This window comes from Lepisma saccharinum, chromosome 16 (assembly GCF_977018435.1).
Source record: "Lepisma saccharinum chromosome 16, izLepSacc3.1, whole genome shotgun sequence".
Classification (NCBI taxonomy): domain Eukaryota; kingdom Metazoa; phylum Arthropoda; class Insecta; order Zygentoma; family Lepismatidae; genus Lepisma; species Lepisma saccharinum.
This window is the reverse complement of record NC_139244.1, coordinates 54,334,828-54,355,698: the sequence shown is the minus strand read 5'-3', so window position 1 is coordinate 54,355,698 and position 20,871 is coordinate 54,334,828. Positions and strand designations below refer to the sequence as shown.

Below are 20,871 nucleotides of genomic sequence, written 5' to 3'. Positions count from 1 at the left end.
TACTTTATGCACAGAACGGCTAATTGGGTTGAGCTTACAGTTTAAAGTGGGATCCGAAACACAATGGGTCTCCACCAGGTATCGAACCCATACCTGAGTTAAAAAATGGGTGTGAAGAGCCCCTTGAGAAAGGTTGAAAGTGAAAAGACTTGCAAAGGATATACACAAAACTACGAACTTCCTCAGAGACAGTATAAGAGCCCCGCTCTTCTCAAAAAGGTAATGACATTTATTAAAGTGCTGTCATTATCTCCCAACCTGGTCAATAATTGGTAAAATCAAAAGTTTGAGGAAAGTATAATCTACACATTAGGTAGGAATAAGCCAATCACTTAACATTTAGACATGACACATTGGATGGTCTAGCCCTTGCAGCAAATCATCATGAGTGAGACACCTATGTTCGATACGAAGCCAAGTTAAATTTACTTCTTGATGGAAGGGATGGTATGAGAAATGCACCAATGATCGACCTGATAGTGTGAAGCTTGAAAGAATGATTATTTATTAATTCTTTATGTTCACTTTCTTTTAGACTGACTAGAAACATGTGTGACATTATTTAGAAGCTGATAATGAGTAGCAGGGATTTTGTCAATATGGCATCCACTATGGGTGAAACGTTGCTGTTCATTCGTTCATTTCCAAGTGACATATGTCAAATGTCACTTTGGTGTGAAATCTCTCTAAATTGCAAAAAATACTGTTAGTTTCTTTGTCATCAGCTGGAAATTTGCACATTTCTTTGTTTTTTAATTAACTTTAAATTTCATGTGGAATATTTATTCTGATGCATGGATTGTTTCATCTTCAGTACTGTATTAAGTATATGAATATATAAAATACGTATCTGTGCAGGATAAGATCTTTCAGTGGTGTATTTATAATTCCATTGTGTGTGTGTTTAGGAGTGGGGGGCTGGGAGTGTGCTTTTCGAGTCCAGTTTTTTGTGTAACTATGAAATATGTAATGCCATATGATGAAATTGTAGTCAATATGCAGAGTGGTTCCAATAAATAACTTCGAACAAAACTCGCTTGCATGACATATTCCTACTCCCATTCTAGATTAAAAATTAGGGATGTTTGACAAATACTAAAATGAATAAGCATGCAGTGATTAGTTAATAATATATCTTATAAACATCCACACGTTTTTAGAAATGGGTTGATATTACTCTCATGCAAACCAGAAAAGTGAAATTTCATACAACTTCGATTGATTGATTGATTTGGTGTTTTATGTCAACTTTATTCACAGTAAGGCCAATTGGGACTGGACCTACAGTTTAAAGTGGGATCCGAACCACTATGCGTCTCCATATAGGTACATCTTCGAGATGAGGTGGTTGCTATATAGGCATTCTAGGTTAACTTGTGTAAGGTGTGACCTGTTCTTACACTACTTTCCCATAACTATTCATTATCATCATCATAGTAGTTTTTACAGAGAAATAGACTGATAGAATTAAAACAATTACAATTTTATTCCAGAAATTATTCTGTTTAGTAACTTCCCCAATGAGCTGTGTCCCTCATAACTATTATTTTATTCTATTCTCTCATGGTAGATGGATGGCACTGAACTAGTTTCTATGTTGTATTTTCCAAAATATTATTTCATCTACAGAAGACTGAATGTAAGTTGTGATAGAAATTAACTGTAGTGTAAAATATTTACTTTCATCTAGAGCATAACATAACCCATGGTTCTACAGAATAGTTTCTCAATATATAGGGTGCGACCCACTCCGGGGTCCTGAGGGGACATTTGGTGGGTCGGGAAGTTGGGCTCGAAACTTTGTTAACTGGGTCTTAAAAACCTATTACCTTAAATTACTTAGAGATATTGTTTTAACAATTTAAATTCAGGCCGTGTTGTAAAAGAGCAAATACAGGGAGGTTATTTCAGTCGTTCACCGCCAGCGTGGCGGCCGGTCGGCGGACTCTTCATGCAACAGGTCCCGGCAAATTGCGTTCAGGAAGTCCGTAACAGAAACCGCTTGTTTTGTAATGTTTCCACTTTTCACAATTACAGTTACAATTACAATTGAAATAAGCACGTACCTTGTCGCAAGGATGCTGGAAAAGGTGTCCTCCCACATACAAATATTTCTGGCACCTTATTTCTGACATCTAATCTTAGATTAGACATCGCTACTTAACCTCAGTTGACAGAAAGGAAGACAGCATCCCGGCACATAAAGCAAACCGAAAGCGTAAAATGATATTTAAAAGTAATAATAATGATGATCACTAACCTCCTGTGTTATAAGAGATGTTGAAAATGACCTACTTCAACAGCAATACAACACGTTTCTTAGGTTCAAGAGATCCTGTGTCTCGTAATTGCCTGACCACTTTTCTGCAAGAATTCGTTTTCACGTAATTATCGTACATAAAAACTCTCTGTTCAAGACTATATTTGTTTAACGACATAAGTAATGAATGAATAACAATTAACACACAATAAAGCACTGGCCATGAGTAGCACATTACAATAACACAGTATAAGCAACACGCGTACTGTTGAACGCAAACAGAATTGAACATGAACGAACACTGACGTCTGGTAGCCGACAGTGTTGCTAACCATTTTTCAGCAATGTCCCTACAGACGTAGTCAAAATGTCCCTACAACTGACCAAATGTCCCTACGCCAAGTAAAGTAACTAAAAAAACAACACCTCATTAGCATGCAAAACAGAAGATAAAATATACACATTTACTTACCAAATCTTTCTGCTCGGTGCTTCCACAATTAATGAAGGAGCGAATTTACAATACATGACCCCTCCCCGATTTTTGTAATATTTTGCATACTCACTAATTGAGGCCTCCTAATCACGAATTTCAAGTTAAGATTTGGGGGGTCACGTGTAGAAATTGCAAAATAAGTGACATTGAGTGGTCCGCGATCGGCACGATTGCTTATTATTTACCGGAAGATTTTGTGTTTCCAATACTTAAAAACGAAATATACATTCCTGATATTACTACGACCCCAAATTTTAACTATGTTTGCCTATCCTAACCTAACCTAACCGTACCTGAATGGTTCGTGGGGCTATCCGTCAATGGTTTGTTGGGCTACCCGTGCATGTTTTTTTCGAGCCCAAATTTTAACTATGTTTGCCTAACCTAACTTAACCTAAACTTACCGAGAATGGTCAGTGGGGCTATTCCTGAATGGTTTTGCGGTAATTGTGATTACGAACCGATAAAAATTATTATTTTCGTAGCACTTTAACGGGAAACGTTCATCATCGAAGACGCTATTTTCGTATCCTGCAATTTTATGATTGATGTACTGTTGCCAAATTTACCTGTAATCAAATCAGTTCTTCTACATCGTGATTGTCGCTGTCACATGTAAGCACGTTCTTTGGGCAATATACTGAAATCCATAAGTTTATTAATTAGCCCACAGCCATCCTCCTGCACACTCCACCTAACAATCTGTACAACATTAACAACTTTTTTACTGTTCTCTTCCGCCATTCTTACACGATCCATGCTCTCCAAGTATGAAATCAACAGTGTGGCAACGCTGTAGACAGCGTAACTAATTGTAATTTGTTCATATCAACAAATATGGCTACCATACTTGTATACGGAGAATCATTGCAAGAATTGAAAAGCTTATTTTACAACTTCTACACGTTAATGAACATTTTTCCCCCTCACCCCAACATGTTAATTTGAGATAAATCATCACGAATAATTATTTCGTGAGTATAAGACGTAGCATAGAAATTACAGAAGGGTCCGGTATTGTAAATTCTTGCCTTAATGAATAATAGGGTTGTGCGGGACAGAATTTTTTGAGTCGGGACGGGATCGGGACGGTAATTTTTTTAAATCCCGACATTCGGGACTGAAAAATTTGCAATTTCCCGACCAAGTCGGAAAATTTTCGGGACGGGAAATGTTCGAAATTTCCCGAAGCACTGGAAATCTCGAATTTTACAAGTCATTTTCACTTTAAGTGATTGTTTTTGCATTTCTAGAATAAAAACTTACAACTTTCGATAAGTCCCAGAAACTTACAAGGCAGAAAACGTCGAGAATTAACGACTTTTTAAAGTAAAGAATCCAGCACACCCCTAATGAATAATGTTGAGTCGTTTACTGTTGATTATGTTATTTGAAGTCATACATGCTGCTGCTGTGAAGAGATAGATGTTGGTTGGTGATGCTGTATTTCCTGCATTCTTTAACAATTTTGGTCCCATTTTATTTCCCTTTTTTGTTTTTGTATCACTTAACATTGAAAATATTCTTTCCGTTTCCGCGTTAGAATGCGGCAATGTTAGCACTATTTTCGCGAGAGTGGAAATGTTTTCAAAAAGGAACTTGCCTTGAAAGTTTTTGGTAACCGATAACATGTTCCAAAATTCTGATGGAGATCTGTTAGTTAGTTCTTTTTTCTCCTCCTCGCTAAAGTATCCAGATAAACAAATTCATAAAATGTAATTTACCAAGATTGAAAAAAGTACCTACGTTTTCCCTCATTTGGCAAAATCTGTCCCTACGTTCCTACGCGGGCGAAATTTAGTGAAAAGTCCCTATGCGTAGGGACATGTCCCTACGGTTGGCATCACTGCCGACACGTGCAGTATGAAGCGCCCTCTCGCGGCTGACAACTCACCCAACCTCCGATAAGCTGCCGGCGCTGTCGCGACAACTGAGGATAAAGTAGCGATGACTAATCTAAGATTAGATGTCAGAAATAATGTGCCAGAAATATTTGTAATTGCGAGGACACCTTTTCCAGCATCCTTGCGACAAGGTACGTGCTTATTTCAATTGTAATTGTAACTGTAATTGTGAAAAGTGGAAACATTAGAAAACAAGCGGTTTCTGTTACGGACTTCCTGTAATGCAATTTGCCGGGACCTGTTGCATGAAGAGTCCGCTGAACGGCCGCCACGCTGGCGGTGAACGACTGAAATAACCTCCCTGTATATGATTATAGACTAGGTGCACACCCCTACAAAGTAATTCCGCTGGTTCCCATCTTATAGTCCCATGAAGTGTAATATCCTTCAAGGTGGGTCCCCGACTGAAAAAGGTTCAGATCCACTGCTCTACAGCCCTGGAAGGGCCTTGGCCTATCAACTGACTGCCAGTCTGCCTCCCACAACCCTACATAGAGGTGTGGAGATCTTCAACCAGTAATGGGGTGACGTGGGGTCAGCACATCGAACCCTCAGCTGTTATAGGAGATTTCCCAGACTGGGTTACGCTACTCACTTGTAGGTCCACAATTTTCTTAGGATGGTGGTTAAGTTTGGAAAACAAGTACTGACTATATGTATATATAAGGTGGGTGTGCGCAATTTCGCCATGTTTTCAATTCTGCCAGATACCTGTATTTCCCAACACGTCGGCCTAAGTCGGCAGATGGTGCTAGTGTATAGGTAGGTAGCGCACGCTGATCGTGTTTTGTCTCATTTTGATGGGGAGGAGCTAGACGGAAAAGACAGGCAGCCATTGTGTGTGCGAGACGTAGCGTTGTTATAAGATCGAGAGCAACAAAGTGCGGTCCTTTTGTCCAGGAAGGAGGGTTCGAAGCTATGTAGCAAGTATTGCATTGTGAAGACGAACGCTTTCTGCCTACAATGATATGTGTAGTGTTGTGTCGTATACATTGAGAGTCATATTTTCACCCCATTTGTGTAGTCATTGGAAGTGCTTGCAATTTCGCCATGTATCGCATGCCTACCTTCCTATTTACAAAACTGGACTTGTATCCAAGATGGCGGCTTTCAAGATGGCCGCCGTCAAGGTCACCCCCCCTTATGACTTCCCCCTAGGCCTAATGTGGTCACACATGGTTGTTATTCATCAATTTCCACTAAAACGATTTTTACAAGGGGTGGTAAGGGACTTTTGGCCCACCCTGTATATTATGTATGTCATTACTATCTATACTTTTTTCATTATATTCATGGGGTGAAAATATGTTTGTTTTGTAGCGCGGTTTGTCGTGTCCCCTCTGTTTACAGTGGGTGGCAAAATTGTGTACAGGGTGTATGCAATTTCGCCAGTTGCAAGGTTTTTTTCTTTTGTCTTTTGAAGTACCTGATTAATAGCGCATGAACGCGATTTTTTTTCCACACATACCGTAACATATATACTATCAATTTCCAGTACAGACGTTATCATCATACTTATCAGGAATTTGTAACGGTCGTTCAAAGCTTAACGTGGCGAAATTGCGCACACCTACCTTATCTTTTATTCCAATTATAACACCATTAAGCCTTGTTTCCATGATTATGAAAAAATATAAATATGCTGACCAAGGCAGTAATTTATTTTATTAAAAACATAAACTAAACGTAACGTTTCAACCTTCTAGCAAGGTCTTCATCAGACTCTGTATCAAGTACAAAAGTAACAAAATACACAAAAAGGGCATTATATATACACAAACTTTACTCCCTCCAGACTATTAGAAAGTTGTTAGGAACTTTCTAGCAGGTGGCTTTTACTTTCCAACTGTACTTTCACCTAAAAGGCTAAACATAATTAGTTTCATATAGAATGTGAAGAGATATTCATATTGAATATCTCACGCTCTTTTTCCTTCATTTTTCTCCCTTCTCCTCTCCTCTTTCTCTCTTGTCCTTTCCACTCTTTCTAACACTTTCTTCCATTCTTTGTTTAACTTCAGTCCCCCATTCCAGTTCATTGTGTCTTCTTCACCTTTCTTCTCTATTTCCTTGGCTTCCTTCCATTTTCTCACTAGCATTCTCTTCTCTCTTCCTATCTGCTTAGCCTCATCCCACTCTATGTCATGTCCTGTTTCTCTCGTGTGTTTAAATATCGCATTTCTCTCTCTCTTAAGTCGTACATCATCCCTATGTTGTTTCAACCTATCTTTTAGTCTCTTTTTTGTTTCTCCTATGTACACACTCTGACATTCTTTACATTTTACTTCGTAGATAATCCCTTCCTCTTCCTCTTCTCTGTTTTCCTTTTTCTTGTTTGCATTCTTCGCTATTCCTAAGATGCTTCTTCCTCCCTTCCTGTAAGTTTTAATGCCCGCTTTTCTAAGCACTTTGCATATCTTTTCCGTGGTCTTCCCCATACTCCTTATTCCAAACCTTCTCTCTTTTTCTTTCTCTTCATCTTTTTCTTTCTCTTCCAATTCTCCCCTACCTCTTTTCTTCCTTCTTCTGTTTATGTCTAGTCTATCCTGCTTCTCATAGCCATTCTTTTCTGTGTATATATAATGCCCTTTTTGTGAATCTTGTTACTTTTGTACTTGATACAGAGTCTGGTGAAGACCTTGCTAGAAGGTTGAAACGTTACGTTTAGTTTATGTTTTTAATAAAATAAATTACTGCCTTGGTCAGCATATTTATATTTTTTCTTTTATTCCAGTATTTCATACCTACAAGCCGCCAGCCGATTTGTAATGGTTTCGTTAGATGAATAGCGCTAATGTTCCATCAGTAGTTTTTAATATACGTTTTATGATTTAATCTTATTTCCTGCGACAAAACCTTCGAATCCTGTCTTTTGTATCCCTGGCATTTTCAGCATCAAATCTCCCCCCTCTCAGGGTACTCCACTGATATCAATTGCAGAGAAAGTGGATGCATTTGTCTTTCGTTTTATGAGGCCATAGACATATGAATGGAATTTTCTACGTTGGTAAATCAGAAGTGTCTACATCTTGCGATTGAATATGGTAGGCCTACACAAGAGAGAAAATTACAGTGAAGGCACCGGAAACAGTTGCTGATATTAAGTGTGCTGTATCCTGCAGATTGTCACCCACGTTAAACTGTGCAGCAATTGTTATGAAGAGAAAGAGACAATTTGGGAAATGTTGCAACATGGCTCGAGCGCCCTTTAGAACACTTTTGGTAGCGCAATGATGCACTCACCCCACCCTTCCATTTCTGCTTTTATTTTCTGCTGATAATTCGGACATATCTCGTAAGGTCGTAGTATTTATTTTATTTAAGTGCATATAAATGTTCTACAAGGATAAATACCATTGTTCAGTTAATGCAGGGGTCCTGGGTTCTATTCCCTGTTAGAGCTTTCTTTGTGTCATAAATTTTTCATAGCATCGTCGCGATTAGCCTAAAATTGGAAACATGCGACGCTAAATAAACAACGACGAGGGAGGGGTAAAACGCATTGATCTACGAACAAAGTAATCGCCGTAGATAAAATCGCGATTTGCCCAAAATGTCAGAAAAGTAACGCATAATAGGGAGAATACGAAATAAAAATACTTATTACCACAGATAATACACGGACCATTTTTCATGCACAACGGAATGATTTACGTGTTGGAATTTCAGGAACTTGAAATTATTTTCCTATGTTGTGCTTCTGGGCTACTAATTCTGTACATCTCGTAACTTAGATGTAGAAATCATTGATACATAATATGCATTAACTGATAGCTTGCACTGTTGTTAATTAAGTACAATAAGAATTCAGTTTACCATCAGAAAAAGAAATCTCCTTAAACATGCTCCGATTTAATTCATTCTAAAATAGATGCAAGGACAACTCAATAGCAGTTCAAGACTATAGCATTCGCTATATTCGTATCTGATTAAGCAGTGGGATGCAGAAGAATTGTCTACTATTATTCTTTTAAAATTATCTCTTGCAACTTACTTGATTTTAAGGAATCAAATTGTACTGCTGTTGGTGTAGAATTGATTTTTGTTTTATTTGTTTCAATTTTTGAACTTCAAATTTAATAAACACTGAACACTTATGCGAATGGACATGGTATTGGACAATTTGGATAGCTACATATTTAAGCACCGCATTCTACATGCATTTTAGTGCAAGTTGTAGCTATGAGAGATTGTGCACAATATGAAAACCTACCTATATTTCAAATTTGAGTTTGTTTTTGTAATAAAACTTCCAAATTAGTATTTAGGCATCTTTAGCAAATCATTTTCCGATTATCTTTTATATTTTATAAATTACTTTTTAGACAGTTTGTCCCCGATTAGAGTTTGCTGATTTAAAAGTTGCTCAAATCTGGACAAACACTTGTCTAAATACAGAGTCAATTTACCAACTGCTTGATGTGCTAACATGTAGTGAAAAAATTAGGACTCTTACGTAAATAATTACACGATTCCCCAATATTCAGGCCCATATAATCTACAAAACTTAGGTAAATTGGTATTTACATACAGATTCATTGAACTACCATATTCAATTTGTTCTGCCAAAAATCTCTCTTAGCTTTGACTTTATTAAAATTATATTTCCCTACAACCATAACGTAATTATAAACAATGCTCTTATATGTTACAGGATACAACAACAGTTTTCATACGAAATGGACCAGACGATTATATTTTTTACCACTCGTCATTCTTAAGAAGATGTGGTTTTCTTGCATTTCTGAACTCAGAAATTATTGAATTTTTTATAACTAATATTTTTCATTTGATTATTACACTTTACTTTGTAATTGTTTGTGATCATTGGTTTGAAACGAACTGAAACCTTAGTAATCGTCAATTCAATTACAAAAAGTTAAAACCAAATTGAATATCAAACAACTTACCATTGGTAATTTCACCTTATCTAAACGCTCTTCCTGTTCTTAGCTAGTAATAATTACTAACGCAGTTTGAAGAAACGTCCAATAGGAACTGTTACTTATTTATATTATTTATAGCAAGCCATAAACAACTTGTCAATAAAATAGCTTCTAACTACTGTATTATAAATGTACATAAATTTACATTATTTTTGTTATACTGGATAACATCTATCATATAAAAAATAACGTGTTTAATTACCATCTAAAAGATAAACATTATTACAAACTTATTTGTCACTTTGTAATGATAGAATTGTGCATAATATATTATACTCGAAAATTCATATAGATGTGCCTAACTTAGTTTCGAGACAATAAGAAAGATCCTATTCTATTCCATCACTGTATTCAAGTATTGTTCCAAGGTGGAAATTCTTATCTTTAAACTGGCGACAAATAGTTATGTTTGGCAGATATATCACTCTGAAGTTTGAAAATCTTACTTGATAAGTATCCTGAATATATCAATGTTATGAAGTGACACATTATCACGAGCTAGTGGAGAATTAATTTTCAGAGTGTCAACCAGTTATAGTATATATATAATACGATCGTAATTTCCGAATAACTTTTCGTATCACAAAGCGAGAACTCAGACCGACTTTGTTTAGAGGAGCTTACGCTATGCGACACCTACTGTTTATTTATCCGTGTTATAAATAATATGGCGTGCATAAAGTTTATTTGAAATATTCAGGATACGTAATTGGCGCGTGTTTATTGGTTAATTCAGAAAATGAAATTAATATTTTATACATTTTCATTTTGGAACATGGCTGATATACATTGTCCAAATAAAGTTTCCATTTGATTGACATAGTAAAGATGTTTAATCCTACTAATTGAAAAACCTTTTGAGGAATGCTAATTGATCAAGTACTTCCTTTCAATAGTTTATTTTTCAATTCTCTTGAGATAGCACTTAATTTAAAAAGTATATTGCATTAAGGATTATAATAATACCATATTGGAAATTCCATTGTTAAATTACGTCAATAAAAATGTATATTGTAACTCACTGGGCTTAAATTTGCTTTTCTTAAATAGAAATCTAAATGTGTAAATATAAATTTCTTAAATAGAAATCTGGATACCATGCGAGAGACCCGGGTTCGATCCCCGGCGGGGGAGAACCGTAATTTTCTCCACCTGTTCAAGCGGCTCCGGCGCCCACCCAGCGTCGTATAAAGTGGATACCTGGAGGAAACTCTGGGGGTAAAGGCGGCCAGGGGCGTGGTGCTGATTACATGAACCCCACCTTTGGCCGTGATCAAGAAAGTGTAGGGCCCTAACCCCCATACCTCCTATACGCCTTCATGGCATGGTGCATAGCACAGGGGAGTACTTTACCTTTCTTTAATGTGTTTTTCTTAAACAGAAATTTAAAACCATATTAACTTGAATTTGAAATGTTTATGATAACGTTATTTAAATGTCGGAGAAGTGTAATATTATGTTTCGTGCTTCTTACTAATGAGATACTATAAAAACCGGCGATTTTTGTTATGGGATAATAACCTTTGTTAATTTATTATAACTAATTTGAAAATGGGATTCGTTCAGTAGATAATTTATAACTCTGAAGGTGACGACTAAAATTTACAAGAATCCCTGCTTTACTCACAGTCCATTGCATATATGATTCATGTGTTTTTCTCTACCAATTGTCTAGATATCCGGTGATGTTTCTCCGTTTTCGTTAATCATTGCTCTTAATATGATACAGGTTCAATAATTTCAGAACTATTCTCCCTATAAACAATGACAGGGAATTTGCTTTTGATGCAAATTTGGTACGAGTTTGGCAAGACACGTCATCTTGTAATGTGACAGGCATAAATGCTGACTCACACTCCAAACAGCATTTCCCCTCTCACACACATAATGCATACATATACACCTTTTTAAAATCAATTTTCGCTTTGATTTTTGTGCTGTATATTTATTTTACAGCGAAATCATAATTTTTAACCACACCAGATTCAAGCTGCAGTAAGTCATTTGCATCAAGGTGTCTTATTGATGGGAATAATTCCGTACAACGAAGTACTAATTATTTAACAAATTTCAATAAATATGCTTTGAAAGGAGAAGGCTTAATCGATACCGCCTTTGTTACTACCGGTACTGGACTAGAATTTTAGTAGAAACAACAACATTTTGGTGATTGCCCAGATTCTGAGAGCAATTCAGAAGCTACTTGAAAAGAATTGTAAAATTTGAAAACTTAAAACTTAGGTTATATTAGGTTGAAGGCCTTGAATGTGCTGTAGTAACGAAAAAAAGAGATTATGCTGAGAATCGATGTGTTGACCATGTGTCACCAACTGAGGCTGTTCATGGCTCTGAGATGAATATTGGTTCACGGGGTTTAGATTTAAGTATGCAATAATATAGATTCAAACGTTCCTCTTTGGAATTTTTAAGACACTAATGTTCGCGCTATCTTATCCTGATTTTGCTATCACATGTTGACCACTGATACCTTTGAGATTATAAAGCAACACTGTAACACCTACGATCGTCCTCCAAATCTTTCGAAATAGGTTTCAAATTATATTCCTAATCAATAAGACAAACCAAAAATAAGTAATTTTATGCAGTTTGACCTGACAGTCCTAAGTCTGTGGAAAGTGGGAAGGGAAATTATGATTTCTGTTGATTGCTTGAAAAATGTTTATAGAAGTGAAAAAAAATAGATATTTGAAATGTAGGAAAATAAATATAGTTAACCAATTGACTTAACTTGGCCTAAAAGTTATAACTGAGTTCGATTCCGCTGGTTCCCAAACCATGTGGGCATCAAGGGAAACGAACTAGCCGATGCTGCTGCCAAGTCTGCTGATGCATACAGTGATGTTCTTGTCCATCTTCTGTCAGGTAGGAACCTGCACAATGTGTCTCGTTGTTTTCTTCTTGACATTTGATAGGAAGAGTGAGATGAAGTAACGAGGAACGAACTTCGCACTATCAAGGCCATTGGTGCATGATGTTCATCTTATCGTCACTCAAACTGAGAAGAGGTAATTTTAAGTTGGCTTCTTATTGGACATAGTCGTCTCACACATCGTCTGAAAGGGTTGGACCCTCCTCTGTTCTGTAACGATGACATCCTTCTAGAATGTGCAGGTTTTAATTTTTTCCGACACACTTCTAAACTTCCCAACGATTAATTATCAATATTGGGGTCTCCTGGATGGCGCAGTAGTAGCGTCGCCGCCTTGTAATCAAGGGGTCCCGGATTCGATTCCCGGTGGAGGCACATAGCGGTTGGGATCCCACTTTATACTGTAGGTGTAGTCCCAATTAGCCTTTCTGTCCATGAAGTGGACTTAAAACACCAACTCAATCAATATTATCAATGTTGAGAGATGATGACAGTGTTGAAACACTGCCGTCAATAAGATACATCGTCACCAACAAAAGAAGTTATTTCATGAAGTTTTTTGAGAAGCACGGGCCTTTTCTTTTGGCTCTCACAAAGTTTTTTTCTGTCTGCTTACCTTTTTAATGTGTTGTGCATTTCCTGTATAGGTCTCATTACAACCTTGCATTTTTAACTTGTCTCAATGGGCTATTCACAAGACTTTCACTTTCAGGTAAAAATTATAGATAAGAGGTTCTCCTCATATACTTTGAAGGGTGTAACGTGACTATATGATCCCACGCACTAAAAAAAACAACTTATTCATTCATTTACCATGATGTTAGTTCAGAGTCTCTACATGTATAAATTCTGGACTATGTGTATTATTTTGAGTTTACGAAAATATGTTGAATAAATGTTGAATCTATTTAAACATTTGTATAGAAGAAATAGTTAAAAACTATTTCCATAGCTAGGGAGGGGTATCAATAGGAGGAAGGAAATATTTTGTATACGATTCGCAGATGACCTGACCCTGTTGGCAGAAAATGAAAGGACCATAATTGCCATGCTTGCAGAAATGTGAACAGTTCGGGATGAGAATAAATGTGAAGAAGACGAAAGCAATGGTGATCGGAAGAAAACCGAGAGAGGCCATAGTGAGGATCAGAGGCAAGGGAATCGAACAAGTAGACAGCTTTAAATATCTTGGATGCATCATAAACAGTGATATGAAATGCAAGAAAGAAATGAAAGTGAGAATAGCAAAAGCGAAGGAAGCCAACAATAGAAAGAAAAATATTTTCTGTAGATCTCTGAACAAAGAACTGAGGGAAAGACTAATGAAATGCTTTGTATGGAGAGTAGCTCTATATGGTGCGGAAACATGGACACTGAGAACAAGTGAGGAAAAGCGACTGGAAGCTCCAGAAATGTGGATATGGAGACGAATGAAACGGACAGAGAAAGTGAGAAAACAGTGCTAGAAATAGTTTTGGAAAAGAGACAAATGCTGGAGATGGTCAAGGTGAAGAACATCTGGGGAAGAAGACGGTTCCAAATGATTGACCACGTCAAAATAAATGGGTTCCACGCTGCTATAAAGCGAAGAGCTGAATATCGAACAGCATGGAGGTTGCAAGGAAAGACCTGCCCCTGGGAAGAAAACATGTGAACGAAAATATGTGTATGCATATCGATTTTATATCTGCGAAAGTATCTACAATCCATAAACTCAATTTAATTAAAACTAAAAGTGGAAATCTGAGAGTATATCATTAGTAGCAATAGGAACTTATTTCTGCGAGTAAGTTGTGCATTTCCGGAACTAGTGTGGTTAAGGATGAATTAACATTTATGAATTAATATAATTATAGAGGAATGTTCTGAATACTTTTCAGATACATCGAATATTAAAACCTGCAAGAAGATCAGATTTATGTGCAATACTAAATTGTTCGTCTGGAAACTCAGGAGTAATGTTAAATAAATGTACAAATATTACACCATATTATTCATAGGTCGATCCATAGGCTAAAAGATTCAATAAAACAGAAAAAAAGGTTTTGGTTTTCTTAATAATGAGAGTAAGAAGTAAGTGATACTGATAATTAATAGGTTTTCATGCAGCAAGTGTATTATGTTGGTCGCATGTCTTATACAGAAAATAATTTACGATATAAATGGAGAAATAATTATTTAATTAATAATTAAACTTGGGTGTCATTTTGAATTGTGCCTTTTGGGGGTGGCAGACACGTTTTGAGAATTGGCATCAAAGTGTATTTCATATTTTCTATCAATACGAAGAGCTTGATATTACTCATTGTTTGAAGCTGAAATTGTAAGGTGGGAGATATTTGGCCTTGGGGCATCAACCCTCATATTGAGCACATTGTGATCAACTACACGAATAACATACGAGGTGCAGATTGCCATCTGACTGGATATTCTACAAGCCATTCATCAGATTGTTGTCCTCAATGTAAATGACCTATACTGTACAACCAACGCCAATGATGATAATAGGCAAATTGTCTATCATTATTTTCATTCCTTTCCATTCTACATCCTGTGTTGTTTTAAGGAATGTAAATTTGTAGATGCGAAGAAGATGTTGATCTCTGGTTTCTATTTCAGTTTATGAGCATTACATTGTGGAGAAAAGATTGAAGAACAGTGGTGATAGACTATTCGCCTACTATTTATTTTGCCGTTGGATGTACAAACGCAACCATTACATTCACAACTACACGAAGTTCTTTAACAATATCTCCAGGAAAGCTAGAATACAACATGGAATCAAACTTGAACGCAACTTGTAGCAAATAAGTGTGAAAGATCGTGATATTTTATTGGTATTGTAAAGGGTCCGGCAACTGAACTTGACGGTTTTTTAATTAGAAATAAACGAAGTCAGTTTAATACATGTTGCACTAAATCTCAAAAAGCATTTTAGGAAAATAGCATGAGAGGCAGTTACATGCAACTTCTTGAAATGGATTTTTTAATGGCTCCTCAAAAAAGAGACCCGAACTCGTTCGATGTTCTCGAGATTTCAAACCATACGATGTCCACCAGGTGTTCTTCTCGTTGCTGATACCGGTTCTTTGAAGTTCCTTACCCACAGAAAAATGGTATTCCGACTAAGAACATGCAGATTACGGTGAATGTTGTTACCTCGAGTTACTTCCGTTCAGTGTTGATTTAAAAACCGTCAGATTCAGGTGTGTTATTCAAAAAATGCAATGTCCTTGTCAAGAAATTGCACGAAACCGCCACTCATGCTATTTTCCTAAAATGCTTTGAGATGTAGTACAACATCTAGGCTATTAAATTGACTTCGCTGCATGAAAGAGTTTTGTTTTTATTTGTAATTAAATACCGTCAGGCTTTATTCTGAATGGTATCTGAATATCATGTAATTGATGTCCACCTGCTTCCTCAGATACCCCTTTCACGTATTCTTTCTACGGGGAACCCCATTTCCTATGGGGAGTCCCTTCCGCATAGGTCCCACAGATCCCCCATGGTGCGTTTCTGGTAGAAAGTATAAGAATCCTTTATGATTTCTTTGGAACCACGTCTCTAACAGCCATAGTACTCGTCCTACAGAGGTGTGAACTATACTTTCCCACACTTTCGGTGGTGTCTAGTTCCTGCACTGAGCATCCCTCGGAAAAGTGGAAGAGGAACTTTCGTCTGGGTTTGACGCGATGTTTTTCTGGTTTCATTTATGACCATCACTTATGATACACCCTGTATATCTATATACAGGGTGGTGCAAAATTCCGTTTACAACGCGGAGGAGGTGAATCGTCAAGTGAAATGAAGACGAAAATGTAAATGGACTTCTGTCGAATGACGCACCGTGTCAGAGCTAGAGGATGCCGAAATCGTGTGAAAATGGACTTCACACCTCCATATGCCGACTCATAAAGAAGATGCGGCACGATATTCCCAAAGAAAACACACCTGGGCTGGCGAATGATGCACAAATCGCGTGTCGAAAATGAATGCGGCAGGGATTCCCCACAAGAAGTGACGGATTTCCGGGAATATGTCCGACATGGAACGCAGATATCGAATGGGGGTACAACAAAGTGAAATGACGGAGGTCACAGAACATGAAGAACATTTCGCCAGGAAGTGTCCGAAAAGCAGGCTGCAGAAGAGGATTCGCCAGAGAAGAGGGGACACAGACAACATGCACCCGATTTGTGCATCATTCGCTAGCCCAGGTGTGTTTTCTTTGGGGATATCGTGCCGCATCTTCTTTACTATGAGTACTATTTGTCAGCATATGGAGGTGTGAAGTCCATTTTCACACTATTTCGGCATCCTCTAGCTCTGACAAGGTGCGTCATTCGACAGAAGTCCATTTACATTTTCGTCTTCATTTCACTTGGCGATTCACCTCCTCCGCGTTGTAAACGGAATTTTGCATCACCCTGTATATCTATATCTATATCTATATCTATATATCTATCTATCTATCTATCTATCTATCTATCTATCTATCTATCTATCTATCTATCTATCTATCTATCTATCCATATATATATATATATATATATATATATATATATATATATATATATATATATATATAGAGAGAGAGAGAGAGAGAGAGAGAGGGTGAGTGAGACAGAGACAGACAGGTACGTATGTTGCACACGCTCCGAATTATCAAATTCTGAGATACCTTGTAATATTTGAGCAAAATTATTCGACGCTTTTCGGTATGGTGGTCTTTAAGATTTTCGTAACTAAACTTTGGAAAATATTCTTGTCGAGTTCAACGTGTGGAATCGATCAGAGATTAGTCATATTATCATGATTGCGAGATCGGTTCTTTGATACACAGTGTTACAATAAGGGGAATAATAATACGCGTAATATAAGACTATTAACATCCAATTCATATTACATACTGATCTTACTATTGCCTGATAATCGCAAAAGGTTCATAGATTATTGATTACTAACAAGAGACAATATAATATTTCTTCACTTTGTGTCGTAATGTTATGTCTAGCTTATTTTTCATAAACTTCCAATATAAAATGTGATGTTACGAAACCTAAAGTGATTAAGATGATTGGTTTAGGCATAAATATTTTATTAGACACGTTTCGATTAGAGACCAATTTCATCTATTTTTTTTTTTTAAATTTGGCTTAATGTGCTTGTTTCGCAATCTAACAAGCTCGTTAATCTTGTTGAAATGAAGCATTACGTATTACCCAATTCAATCAAGAAAATGGAGGAAATAAACAATTTTGCCATCAGTTAGTGTTGATACGCATATCTTATGTGTCATGTTGAATCGCTTGGAAATAGCTAAATTGTAGAGCTTGAGTTGCTTCTGCGTCGAATTAGACTAGTGTGAGGCCTAGTTTGAATCTACACGAAAAGACTGACAGATAACGAAATAGCATTCTATATTTTGTGAGATCGTACTAACTAGTGGAAGAAGCAGAATACTTCGAATTATTGAATCGTTTCATAGGTAGGCTACATTAAACTATACTGATCAATGATGACTAATGTGATTAATTATTGTTTGATCTATGATGAAGAAATTTGACCATTATACAAGCGATTTATTATATTATTTATTTATGATTTATTTCTGTGGTCGGAGAAGTAATCAAATTTGATTTATGCATAAGTTCACTAAGTATTTGAACAAATAGTCAACTAAAGGGTACGTTATCTACTTCGATGATAATTTTCCTAAAAATTTTCCAAAATAGCCATTCTCAAGGGAATGCAACAGATATTGCAAAAAGGGCTATATACCTACTTCATTTATACACCCCAACACACAGTATTGAATCCAGCAACTTTCTTCCGGGGGGACATTAAACGCATGGCCATGAGATTAGGCGGGTGGCAGAAGTTCGCGCTGTTGCCAAGTCAGAGCACAACCCCGTTTGTTCGGAGGTTTAAGAGAATGAAAGATCTCGTTGTAGAGTTGGTCTTTGTAATTCATGTAAGTAATAACTGACAGTATTTGCTCGAAACGTCAGGGATGACACTAGTGTGCGCCGGAGAGAGGTCGGTCGGATGCTCCAACTAGGCAACGCAGCCCGGTTGACGTTGCCACACAGTGCGCGGGAACCAGCGACTATTGTTCCCTTCTCGCTTTGCTTTACTCATATGTGGCACCAGCGCATTCTGCCCAGCCGCCTATTTTCATGGCCATGCGTTTAGTGCAACCTCTCCAAGCTGAAAACAGTGTCCTGGTGTAGTAATTTCTTTTCATTCCATGCACTGCTTCGTCTTTTTCAGTCTGTTTAATTACGCATTACAGAGTAAATATACAGGAGGTCATTCATATACTTCTTAATGATGAAGCGCTTTATCTTCACATACTGTGAATCCACTTCAATACACGGTCTTCGAGAGGTTTGCAAGAAGGGCAATACCAGAATGGAAAGGTAAAATGAATTTATTTTTATATATTTTTTTACTTATTGAATGTACATTTTCTTGTTAATTAACGATACTCGTTAGGTAAGTAACACTGTGGCGATTATACCAAATAGGTGATATACAGGGCGTCCAAGAAGTTACACAAAAGAGACTGAACGTACGTAACTATTGTACAAAACATAATAGAGACATGAGCCTTGCAGTGGATATTAACTTTGTCGATGTGGATAATTATTAAACATTAAAGAAGAGTATGATTCTCTTCATGAACGTTCAGTTACCGAGGTGGACAGATATGGAGTCGTTTGTAATAATTTTCGATGTCTATCGATGGTCTTTGTGGATATTTATCGTACTGATAAAAGAACGATAGATTTTTATGCAGTACATATTAATTATGAGGTTTATTGTGACATATTCATAAAGACGTAAGTTTTTTAGAAGTTGCGAGGTTTGCTGGCAACATTCGTCGTGTGAGAGGCCAGTACCAGGTGTGTCCGACATCTGGTTATGTTATTCAACCAGTGTCAGATGAAAGAAAAGAGTTGGAACTCAACGTACAAAAAGATTAACTTACTAACACCTACCTACCTATGTATCGATAAATTACAAGATGCGGAAAAGAAGAGATTTGACTAAAGGATATCGCCCACTGATACGCGAGGAAAAGCGTATAAACGCGGCAACAGAACTGCTGTTGCCTGCTTGTATTGGAATCAAATGGCGAAACGCGCGGAATTTCCGTGTCAGATGTCTGCAGGTTTCTAAGGTGGACATATTCTTATGGTCACATCTCCAGATGCCCTCTCGTGCAATTCCGTGCCTCTTCGTTTAGCTCCGACAAGCGTCATGCTCTACCCTGCTGTAGCCGAGCATTGAAAATGTTCCGCGCGGCGGCGTGGTTCGGCGCGTGGTGGCGCTGTACATGGGCGGACTACCCTCGGAAGGGCACATGGAATTTTCCACTCGGAGGTTCGGGATGGTGAGTTTCCGGCGTCTCAGTGGGCGTTAAGCTTAACTTGGAATCTTCGAACTTTGTCGTAATTCACAGCAACAGGTTTTACGGTTTTGAGAAGAGGTTGTTCCAACACGGTGTCTGGTCCGAATGAGATCGGCAATAGGGAAATCCGAATTATCTTTCGCTCCTATATATTATCTCATATGCATGCCAAGCAATGAATATCAAATTTCTGTGTCTTCCGACTGTGTTAGGACCCTTTGGATCCAATTATCACATTCTGATCAAGAGTTCAGACACAATCAAAGACATTTTGCAATCTGTATTTTAATAAGAGACAAGGTTCTTATTGCTAACCTTGTGAACAGGTACATTGTTAGCAATTTCCAGGGTCCGGCAACTGAACCTGATGGTCTTTATTTACAAATAAAGACAATACATGTTGAACAGTGGGATCCATGAGTATTATCGTGCACTCTATTTGATCCAATAAAAGCTTCAAGAATTAGAAGAAAACTCAAAATAAGCTGTTGACAACTTCTGCACCAGCATACATAAATATCCATCGCTTAAAAACAGATAGGATGTAAGATAAAAATTGATGAAAATAGTCATGGACAATTTGCACGGTAATACTCATGGATCCCACTGTACTACATGTCAAAGCATTTTATGGAAATAGCATGAGTAGAAGTTTCATGCAGTTTCTTAATAAGGACATTTCATTTTTTGAGTAGCACACGTGTGAGGTGGTCGCCGTTATTGCGAACACATTCGTGTGGACGTTCTCTGAAGCTTTGCATAACTAGGTGAAAATTTAAATCCTTGTGCAATATTCGACGAACACTGCGGTCTGACAACTCCAGACTAATGGCTTGTCTCCGCGCTGATCGACGAGGACTTCAACTTGTTCGATATTTTCGGAAGTGCGATCCCTACCATGTCCAGCAGGTGTTTCTTTCATTGCTGATGCCGTCTCCTTGAAGTTCCTTAGCCA

General features: G+C 37.4%; 1 protein-coding gene across 1 annotated transcript; it reads left to right on the top strand.

Annotated features, from left to right (window-relative positions):
• The first annotated feature begins 13,572 nt into the window (after window positions 1–13,572).
• On the top strand, window positions 13,573–13,962 carry LOC146000587 (uncharacterized). Its single transcript, XM_083138339.1, has one exon. It carries the CDS (start codon window positions 13,573–13,575, stop codon window positions 13,960–13,962), a length of 390 nt encoding a protein of 129 aa, XP_082994465.1.
• Window positions 13,963–20,871: the final 6,909 nt, after the last annotated feature.